At 37.4% G+C, this 11,654-nt stretch overlaps 1 protein-coding gene across 3 annotated transcripts in view; it reads left to right on the top strand.

The window, feature by feature from the left end:
* The first annotated feature begins 11,337 nt into the window (after window positions 1–11,337).
* Mia3 (MIA SH3 domain ER export factor 3) overlaps window positions 11,338–11,654 on the top strand; it is a 51,489-nt gene continuing 51,172 nt past the window's right edge. For all 3 annotated transcript variants that reach the window (XM_071600046.1, XM_071600045.1, XM_071600048.1), the window contains exon 1: window positions 11,338–11,488. In XM_071600046.1, coding sequence (XP_071456147.1) covers window positions 11,356–11,488 — 133 coding nt within the window. In that variant the 5' untranslated portion in view covers window positions 11,338–11,355. The remainder of the gene's footprint in view (window positions 11,489–11,654) is intronic.

Below are 11,654 nucleotides of genomic sequence, written 5' to 3'. Positions count from 1 at the left end.
CTAAACAATTCAGTGAGACCCTATCTCTAAATAAAATACAAAATAGGGCTGGAGATGTGGCTCAGTGGTCTAGAGCCCTTGAGTTCAATCCCTGTTACCGAAGAAAAATAGACCACCCAGGTGACTTGTTTGTACCAGTAGGTCTACCTAAAACGAAAAGGGATTTTGTGCAATCAAATTGTTTTATTATCCATTTAAATATAATTCTTCATTTCTTTATGTTGGTCAAGAAGTAAATATATTTAAGATAACAATGAAAAATAATAAAAGAATGACAAGTATAGGAACCTAATGATGACTTACACTTTTTGATTACAGACTTGAGATTCATCTGAAATGACAATGCAATCCCTAGCTATTGCAACAGAAATCTTAACCTCTCAGTGAAAAAAAAAAAAAAAAAGAGGGATGTTGAGATACCTTCAATCATCTTTTCTCACTTCTGCATAAGTACCAAGAGAGGTTGGCCAAAAATATTTTAAAACCTAACACATACTTTTAAACTTGGCTTTTCTTTAAAATAAGTGCAAGTATATGGTATGGCCTAGTGTTAATTTACAATCCCTACTTTCTTATGCTGTGACTGTCTTTAAATGTGCCCAGTTTGAACTGAGATGTGCCATAAGTCAGATATCAAAGACTTATTGTGAAGAATGTAAAATAACAGTTATATTTTTATTTTGATTACAAGTTAAAAGAATGACATTTTGAATATATTGAATTATGTAAAATGCATTATTAAATGAAGCTCGTCTGTCTTTTTAAAATATGACTTCTAGAAAATTTAATTTACATGTAGAGTTAATATTATATTTCTATTGGTGGTTCTAAGGGATCAGTGAGAAATAAGAGAAAGATCATGTTCAGATTCTCTATTTCATCATTTGGGTTTGATGTCATTCACCGGTCCTCTTATATATTCCAAACCATTTCAAATTTCATGTGCATTTGGGTAAGACTGAGCTTTCATACTAATCGCAGAGAACTTACTTTCCCATGTATGTTTGTTCAGTGTCCCCCACTGAGTATAGTCTTCATAATAGTGTTTATGGTCCTGTTTCTAATTTTATTTTATTTTTTTTTAAAGAGAGAGAGAGAGATAGAGGAGAGAGAAAGAGAGAGAGAAATTTTAATATTTATTTTTTAGTTTTTTAGGCGGACACAACATCTTTGTTTGTATGTGATGTTGAGGATCGAACCCGGGCCACACGCATGCCAGGCAAGCACACTACCACCTGAGCCACATCCCAGCCCCTGTTTCTAATTTTATACTGCATGCATCAATTAAAATGCTGAAGATTCAGGAGGGCTTGCTTTGCTTCAATGTATGCTCTGGTAGACTGTATGTTATCCCGAAGAACATATTTTCTCCTCCACTCTCCCTGTCTCCTCCAAGAGGTGCTTGTGATCTTCCAAGCACACTTTGGGAGGATGTTATCAGCCTTACTTTGTTTCAGTGAGAAGAGAACAGTTTCCAGAGTAGGCACTATCTAAAAATGTCTCCTTAGTGATGAAAGCATTTATTGCCAAGACTTTTGTTGCTTTGTCAATTGTCTATATTGGCTGTAACAGCCAGGATTTTGCTGTTTAATTATTTAAACCACATAAATGGGCAATCTTTCATATATTATCTCATTTTCTTCTTAAAAAATGAACTATAAAATTTTTAACTTTGACCCATATTTGTATAGATGAAATATCTGAGACTCAGAAAATTTAATGATTTGCCTATAGTCACACAATTAGACTTCTGACTCTTACTACAATCCTTTTGGCTATATTCCTTACTTCTGCTGTTGTTCTGGTAAGGAAGTAATTTATATTTCTGAAAAATAAATGGATAAAGCCCAACAGTGCACTGTGGAAATTGAGATGTACAGGCCACATGTCCCTAATATCTGTTCTGCATTTATTTCAACACACCAAATATTTGACCTCCATGGAAAGAATGCCAAGGTAAATTAGGCAGAACCAGAAACAGGAACTCATATACATGCCATATATTAGTGGCAATTTCAGATGTTTGAGTTTCTTTCTTTGTACAGTTGAAAGTGGAATAATATTTGTCAGGGCTAGACAAACAGTAGATGCTGGCAGAAGACCTTGCCTTGTATATGACTCACTTCCATTAGTACAGTACACTTCGACATGACTTTTTAATTGTGGGGAATGCCTCAGCCCTACTGGTCATGCCCAGCCTAAACCTCCATCTTCCCTGGATTTAAGGACAAGATACTTGTTTAAATTCCACTTAAGTTATATGATCCCTTTACTTAAAGTCTAATATTTTCTGCATTTTTATTCTATTAAGTCTAAATCCTTATGCTTGATTTTCAAGGAATTTCATAATCTGACCTAAGCACACAAATATGTCTTCCTTTATAGAATCCTTTCCTCTTAGCAAAATGAGGTGTCCTTACTGTCCTTTAAACATACTTCTTTCTGCTGAGTCTTTCTTATGCTGTTTAATTCACTTGCCTTTTATTCTCTTTTTTAGAATCTGAATCCTATGTACTTATCCAGGTCTAGCTCAAATCCCAAGACTCATCTCTTACTTTTAACTCTTTAATGTTTACAATTTGTACCAAAATACATTTTAGCATTTATTTTGCGGCAGGGTAGGGCCCTTGCCACCCTCCCATTACACTAACTCTTACCAAGGAGGAAACTGGTGTTACCAAGAAAGACCTGTTTATTTTTTAGGAGTTCCCACTCTCGAGATTATAATGAGGATCTAGAATCACCTCCACCCTTGGAGATAGATCCAAGATTGGGGTCCTTAGGCACAGGTGTAAAGGTTGATCCATTGCCTAAACCTCTTACACTGGCACAGAAGATGATGTACACACACACACACACACACACACACACACACACACACCAAAACTCAGAGAGGAAGGAAGGAAGGGAGGGAGGGAGGGAGGGCAGGGAAAGAAGGAAGGAGACCCTTTGAAATCCACTGAGAAATGATACTGTTCTGGTCAACCTGACAGAAAATGGATATTTGTTGTCATTTTCTGACTTACCATATTGTGACCAAGCATAGTTCTTTTATTTTTATTATTTTTTTTATTAAGACCTTTACTAGGATTCACCTGGTTTATAACTTTCTACCTTTAAATATAACTTAATCTGCTGGGAGGTGGTGGCAGAGTCTGTAATCCCAGATATTCAGGAGGCTGAGGCTGGAGGATCGCAAGTTTGAGGTAAACTTGGGGAACTGAGCCAGACTCTGTTTCAAAATAAAAACTAAACTGGGCATGGTGGCACACACCTGTAATCCCAGCGGCTCAGAATGGTGAAACAGGAGAATTGGGAGTTCAAAGCCAACCTTAGCAATTTAACGAGGCCCTGAGTAACTCAGTGGGACCTATCTCTAAATAAAATACAAAAGAGGGCTGGGGATGTGGCTCAGTGGTTGAGTTCCCAAGAGTTCCATCTCTGATAGCAAAAAAAAAAAATTAATAATAAATGAATAAATAAAATAAAAAGGGCTGGGGATGTAGCTCAGCAGTAGAGCACCCCTGGATATTTGTACTAGGGAGTACAAAAAAAAAAAAGAATTTTCAATGCATATTACTTTTTGTCTAGTTTATTTCATTCAGAATCTCCCTGTTTTTGCTATTATCAATAGTTCTTTATTCTTGCTAAGTATGTTTCCAAAATTTATTATCTATTTTCCTATTGATATACATTGGGGATTTTTTTTAAGTAAACCAGGTTATATTTATACAGTGGAAAATTATTAAGCAATGAAAATAAGAAGTACATTCACATTCAACAATTTGGATAAATCTAATAAAAATACATATGGAGCTAAAAAAGCCACACACCAAAGAACACATGTGTATGATTACACTGTATAAAGTAACAAAACAGGCAAAACTAATCCTTGTTATTAGAAGTTAAAATACTGCCTAACTCTGGGGGAGCGGAGGGAATAATTAGGGGAGCAATGAGAGAGGGCTCATGAAGGTGCATTTGATGTCCAATTTCTTGACCTGGGTTAGGGTTTAGTGGATATGTTTACTTTGTGATAATTCATTGTGCTATACGTGATTTTCTTTTGTCTGTTATATTTAATAAAAGAGAAGCTCTATTAACAGTAAAAAAATCAATCTCTACATTCATGGAATAGTTAGTAATCAAATGCCTACTATATGGTTAATATGAGTATAAGGGTTCTGAGGCATGTAAGACAGACATGTTCCCACAGTCCAACATTGGGGATTTTTTGACTATTACAAATAAAACCACCATGAATAGTTGTGCACAAGTCTCAGTGTGGATGTACGCTTTTATTTCTCTGGAGTAAATATCTCTACAGATGTGATTTAATTTTTAAAGCAACTGCCAAACAGTTTTCTAACAGTTTGTGCCATTGTTTATACTACATGTTATAGTCTGCAGTTCTAAGAGAGATACCATAGTCTTCATCTTTGTCAACATTTGTTATGATCAGTCTTAAATTTTGTCCATCTTACTGTGTGTGTAATAACATTGCAGTTTTGATTTACATTTCAACTTATGTTGGATATCCTTTCATGTGCACATTCACCATATTTGTATCTACTTTGGTGAAGAAAAAAATCTTCTGCCCATCTTTTCAAATTGGGTCATTTTTCTTATTAATAAGTTGCAAAAATCATTTGTATATCCTAGATATCATTCTCTTGAGAGATATATGTTTTGCCAATACTTTGTCCTAGTCTGTCAGCTTATCTTTCCATTTCCATAACAATGAATATAGAATAGACAAAGTTTGTTGTTGTTGTTGTTTTGGGTACTGGGGATTGAACTCAGGGGCATACCACCACTGAGCCACATCCCCAGTCCTATTCTGTATTTTATTTAGAGACAGGGTCTCACTGAGTTGCTTAGTGCCTCACTTTTGCTGAGACTGGCTTTGAACTTGCAATCCTTCTGCCTCAGCCTCTTGAGCCACTAGTATTACAGGTATGCACCATGGCTCCCAGCATGAGACAAAGTTTTTAAGTCTGATTTATTTCTGAGAGGAGCGCGAGAAAAAAGAAAGCATGAGGCAGAGAGAGCTAGTTAGTTTTAAAAGTCTCTGCCAAACAGCTTTTTTATTTTCTTCCAGAAGTTGTATAGGTTTAGCTGCTACATTTAGGTCTGTAGTCTATTCCTACCAGTAGTGTGTGAGGGATCCCATTGATCCACATCCTTGCCAACTTATTATTATCTTTTTTATTATAACCATCTTAATAGATGTGAAGTAGTATCTCACTGAGGTTGTACATTTCCCTAATGGTGCTGGGTATCCTTTCATTTGCTTATTGGCTTTTGCATATTTTCTTTGGAGAAATGTCTATTCTAATTTCTTGCCATTTGTCTTTTCATATTGAACAATAAGAATTGCTTATATATTCTAGGTAGTTTTATTCTAACTACATGAGTTGTAAATATTTTCTTCTATGATTGTGTTTTCACTTTCTTCAATGGTAGCCTTTAAAAGTTTTAAATTTGATGAAGTTCATTACTTTATTATTTTTTTCTTTTGGTGCTTGGGCCTTTGGTGTCTTAACTACAAAGTCATTGTCTACTCCAAGATTTACCTATGCTTTCTTACATTTAGTTTTGGTTCTTACATATATATGTGTTGTCCATTTTGAGTTCTTACATTTATGTCTGTGGTCCATTTTGAGGTAATTTTTATGTGGGGTAGGGTTTAACTTAATTCTTTTGCATTAAAGACTACATCATTTTGAAATATATTTTCATTTGGAATGCAATTCTAGGATGTCAGTGTTTTTTTCTTTCAGAACTTGAAAATGTTGATGTACTTTTTTCTGGTTTGCATGGTTCTTGAATGAATTTTGACATTTTACTTTCACTCCTTTGTACATAATGCTATCTGTTTTCTGTAGATGCTTTTCAATTTTTTTCTTAGCACTGGTTTTAAACATTTAGTGTATATTTGTGTTATCTTTATCATTTTTCTTATTTATTGAGCTTTTTGAATCTGAGTGTTCATCAGATATAGAACATTTTTATTTATTATTTCTTCAAATGTGTTTTTCTCACCTCTTTTTGGAACTAGCATAACACATATATTGGACTGGTTGAAGCTGTGCATACTGATGCTCTGTTCAGTTCAGTCTCTCCGTGTTTGATTTTGGAGAGTCTTTATCACTGCATATTCAGTTTGCTGATATTGACTTCTTCAATGTCGAATCTGCTGTTAATCTCATTCAGTGTAATTTTCACCTTAGCCATTGTTTTATCTGAGCTTGAATTAGACATTTTTATATCTTCTTTTTTCTCCTTTAAATGCTTATGCTTTTCCATAGCATCTTGAACATATGGTATACAACTGTATTAATGTCCTCGTATAATAACTATCACAGTGTAATTAATGATCATTTCTATTAATTTTCTTTTCAACATGGGTTATATTTTCCTACCTCTCTGCATGCCTCATACATTTTTATTGGATTCCAAACATTGTGAATTTACCTTGTTGAGTATTGGATATTTTGTATTCTTTTAAATATTCTTGAGCTGTGTACAGCTTTTTGCTGAACTATCTTGGAAACATATTTTGTATTCTTTTAAATATTCTTGAGCTATGTACAGCTTTTTTCTGAACTATCTTGGAAACATTTTTGTCTTTTTAAGATTCTGCTAGACAGGAGTTACCTTCAATCTTGGGCTAATTTTTGCCTTTTACTGACTGTGTTACTTGATGCCCTTTTATTACAGATTTTCCATTCCAGCTGGTGATTACAAAAATTGATCTCTATGCCAACAATCACCACCACTTTCTATCCTGTTCCTTTCTGAAGGTTCTTTCTCTGGCCTTACATGTGCACCCATTGTTACTTAACCACAGACTTCAGGGAAACCCTCCATAGATGTCTAGAGAGCTAGTGCATGTACACACTCTCCCTCCCTCTGCAGTTCTCTACTTTCTCCTTTATTCTGCTCTGTGACTTCTAGCTGCATTGGTCTCTTCAGACTTTAAAATCCATCTCTTCAACTCAGGAGATTTTCTATTTGAGTTTCCCTTCTCTGGATGTGACCTGAAAAATTCTTTCCAGGGAGTAAATTGGGATAATCCTAGCACTCATCTCTCATGCTTAACTTTATCTTAGAGGTCACACTTATGCTGCTTATTATCTAATATCTGAGAACTGTTGTTGTTTGTATTTTGTCCACTTTTTTTCCAATGTTTCATATGCAAGGGTAAATATGTTGCCCCTCTTGGAGAGATTTAGTCCTCCATAAATGTTTAACACTATTCTCTGGCACATCATTTACAATAGATGAGGTTCTTCCTGGTAACAGCAGCGTTAGGCCTTCTGAATGCTCCAAGGCAAGTGCCTTCACAAGTTTCCAATGGTATATGTTATTATGCTGCCAATTATTTGTTTCAGATATGTTTTTCTTGTCTCATTTAGATTGTACTCTGACATTAGGAACCCTTCATATCTTAGAATTTTATGTCCCCTCCACCCAAACTGGATACATTTACCTTTAACAATTACTCAACTCTTACCCCGTAAGAATTCCCTTTGAGGTATTAAAGAATAATGCACTTGAGATTATTTATCTCCATGCCAACAATCACCACCACATTCTATCCTGTTACTTTTCTGAAGGTTTTTAACATAACCTTATATTAAACATCAATGCCACATATTTAAATGCTATAAGTAAAAGTGAATGCTGATTCATCCACTAATTGTATGTATCCTGGTAGAAAGAACTACCACTACCTTATTGTGGCCAGTTGAGAAATTTTCTTCTCATTATCCACCAGACTAGTTAATATGTCTTTAAGGCAATAAGTTTAAAAAATAATGCTGATAAATCAAAATATTGAAAACTCTACAAACTAAGCAGCTAGTTCTTCAATAACTGGAAGCTCTGACTATGCATATAAAATTATATCTGATTATGAGTCAAAGTAAATATCAAGAAAATATGCAATTAGATCATTTTGCTATTCTGATTTTTCCACCAATGAATTATCATTAATTTCTATTCTATAATAAGAAAAATTCTACAACATACCATATTCTATAATAAGAAAAATAAGAAAAAATTAAAACTAGTTTTTAAAGATCTGCTTAAATATTCCAGTATCATGTAACCAAACAACTACTCTCCACAACAACTATGTTTTTATTCAACAACAAACACATTCAGGGGTACATTCCTGGAGTTGAGGATGGATGCTGCTGAGAGGTGGACCTTAAATGCCTTGTTCTCATAGCTTATTTCCTCTCAGTACTATTTATATACGGGGGCTTAATAGTTAATATATGTGTTTAGGTTAATAGTGTAGTATATTTATAATATCATTGGAACCATGAGTTTATCCAACAAATCATTTGTTAACTCTCTCATACATTCTAGGCATTTCCCTAGTCACTGATGTAATAGTAGTGAACAAAACAACTAATTTCCTGCTCGTGTTGGAAATTGTGTTTGAGGTTGGGTTGGAGCAGTCAAGTAGATAAACAAATGTAAGGCAAGTAGTAAGAGAAGTCTAAAGTGGTAAGGCAAGTCTGAAGAGAAAGAAAGGCAGGGTGATGGGCTTGATAGTCATGGCAAGAGGCTCTATTTTGTGTAGGGTGGCCAGGGAAGGCCTTTATCACATGAAATGCCACTGTTACAGAGACATGATAAAGTGAGGGGGTAGTTAGCTAGTCAGATGATTTGGGGAGTTAAGGTTGAGGCAAAGTTGCAAGTGTAAATGCTCTGAAGCGCAGGGGTGGGCTTGGTGTATTTAAATGGAACTAACAGAGCAATTGAAGAATGTTAGGAAATGGGGAGAAAAGGATGAGGGGAGTCACATTGAATAAGAACAGTCCATAATAAGGCAGGGCAGTCCATAATAAAGTCATGGCTTTTTTTCCTTTTTTTTTTCCCCCTGATACCAGAGATTGAACCCCCAGGGGCACTTAAACACTGAGCAACACCCACAGTCCTTTTTAAAATATTTTATTTAGAGATAGGGTCTCACTGAGTTGCTTAGGGACTCACTACATTTCTTTGGCTGGCTTTGAACTCAGGATCCTCCTGACAGCCTCCTGAGCTGCTGGGATTACAGATGAGTACGACCAGGCCTGGCTAAAGTCATTGCCTTTTATTTGGAAATGGGAAGCTATAGGAAGATTTTGAGCAGAGAGACACAATCAAATTTATATTTAAAAATATCACTCTAGTTGCCATCAGGACAATAGATATTGGGGAAAATGAGGGCAGAAGCAAGGACAGAAGAAGGCTATGGGAATCATTCAGGTGACTTATGATGTGGGTTTGGCCCGTATATTGGCTTAGCAGATGCAGAGGAGTGGTCAGATTCTGGGCATGTTTCAAATGCTTATTTGGAAAGAAGGAAGTCAGAAAAATAAATAAATAAAATGCTGTATAATTTATATCAAATTCTAGAAAATGCAAAACAATCTATAATGACAGGAGATGTTTGGAGACAGCCAGAAAAGGAGAGGGGAGGGATTACAAAGAAGGATGAAAGACTCTTTTGATTTTGGTGATAGTCTCATGGGTATATTCATGTCAAAACTTATCAAATTGTACACCTTAAACATGTGCAATTTATTGTAGGTCAACTATATCTCAACAAAATTATAAAAACAAAGACATAATATTGTCTAATGGACTGGAGTTGGAATGTGAGAGAAAAGAGATCAAAGATGGTTTGTAAGTTTTGGGCTTTGAGCACCTGGATAATGGGAATTAAATTGTCATTCTTATTTCTGAGATAGGAAGACTGAAAGGAGCAGATTTTGAGAGAAAAATGAATTCAGTTTTCAACATGTTGTTAGAGATGCCTACTAGATACATTTTATAACATAATAAATACATGGTAGAAAAGAAATGAAGAATGACTCAGACAGTTTCTCTCTATGATCCACTGGTTCTCCAGAAAGCGCAGAAGTACACTGGACCAAAGGGGACCTCTCATGGCCCCTGTAGACAAATGTTTGTGCACACCTTTTTTTCCATCGTTTTCTTTATTTAACATTATGAACATGGTGGACTACATTCTTTTCTCTAAGTTTTAAAGATTCAGTTAATTTGGGGAAACAACTGATGGGTTCATTGTTGGAGGTTGATGAATAACTTTAGCAGAGACTATAGTAACAAGCCCTTGGTCACAGACAAATGAGAATGGCTCCACCAAGGATGGGAGCATTGCAGACACTCTTCCTTGGGCTGGCTAGCTTGTGCCTTTCCCCCCCTTAACTGTACATATCAGTAATTCAGCTATATTATGATTTAAATCAGATTTTGTTCCTCTTGTCAGAAAGTACAACATTTGCTTGTTAGTTGATAGGTTGTGATGAAAAGGAGTCTACTCCTTGGATTTGAAACTTAGCTCCATTACTCACTGGATGTGTGACTGCCTCAATTTACTCTAAAATAAGGATTGGAATAGGACCTACTACTACTGTAAGGTACTATTGTTATGAAGATTAAATGAATTGATATGTATAAAACCTTCAGAATAACAACTGGACATAAAGAAAGCGGTCAAGAAATGTTAGCTACTAGCTTTCTTCTCTGACAATCGGTTTTGTCAGTTGGTTCCCACTAAGTTGTGGACTTTTTCGGACCAGGACCAGATATCTTGTCTTTTGATTTTCATCCACTCCCACACCATGCTAGGGCTTTGTCCAGCATCTGGCATGAATGGTAGCACAAAATGAAAGTTAAAAATATGCTGTTGAATTAAATGATTTCTTCCCTTATGGATAAAGATAAGAATCTCAAGATCTTAGCCCAAAGACTACTGTCCATCTCTCTGCCCTCACCTGTCCCCGCCTTTAAAAAAAGCAGGCCATTGTCTCCAGTTTACACCCTCACTCACAGTTCCATTCACCTTCCCCTTTCCTAATCAGAGGGATCTTGGGGTGGGGCTTCAAGGAACCTCTAGAAGTTTGAAGGGAAGGGAGCCTGGAACCATAGACTAGCTGTGACAAGTCATGGGTGGGATTTGGTAGTTCAGAAAAGGAGGTACCCGACCAGGAATGGGGGATGGGAGTGATGGTGAAGTGGAGTAGGCTAGTTCAGGATGGACCAGAAATGAGACATTGAGTCCTAGTTGCCGGCAGCGACTAGAGGAGAAGGTCTCCACTAGAGAAGGATGGAGCTCCTGCTCCCTGCGTTCTCCAGTAGAGTCTGTGCATCGACCCCCAAATATGCCTGCTGACGTGTCACCCGGGAAAGGCTTAAGCCTTCCCGGGCGCCACCCCTCCGCGCCTCGCTACCCACCCGCCCCCTGAGCCCCGCCTCCGGCGCCGCCTGCCGACGCCCTCCGCAGCCTACTCCACCGCGTCACCGGCTCCCCGAGGTGACCACAACATGGCTGCGGCGCCGGGGCTGCTCTTCTGGCTATTCGTGCTCTGTCCCACCTGGCGAGTGCTGGGCCAACCGGACCCAAGCACCGGCCGGCGCTTCTCGAAGCACAAACTCTGTGCAGATGAGGAATGCAGCAGTGAGTGCGCAGGCGGGCGGGCGCCCGGGGTCTCCGCGGTGGCTCTTCGGGGCTGCATGGGGCTCCGATCCCGCGGTCCCCAGCCCCGCGGGCTGGGGTAGGGGGTCGCAGGACGACGGGTGGGGCGCAGGAGTGACAGAGCCTCCGGACCCTGCGTGTGTGCCCT

This window comes from Marmota flaviventris, chromosome 12 (genome assembly GCF_047511675.1).
Source record: "Marmota flaviventris isolate mMarFla1 chromosome 12, mMarFla1.hap1, whole genome shotgun sequence".
Lineage (NCBI taxonomy): Eukaryota > Metazoa > Chordata > Mammalia > Rodentia > Sciuridae > Marmota > Marmota flaviventris.
The sequence above is the reverse complement of the archived record's forward strand: the minus strand, read 5'-3'. Positions and strand labels throughout refer to the sequence as shown.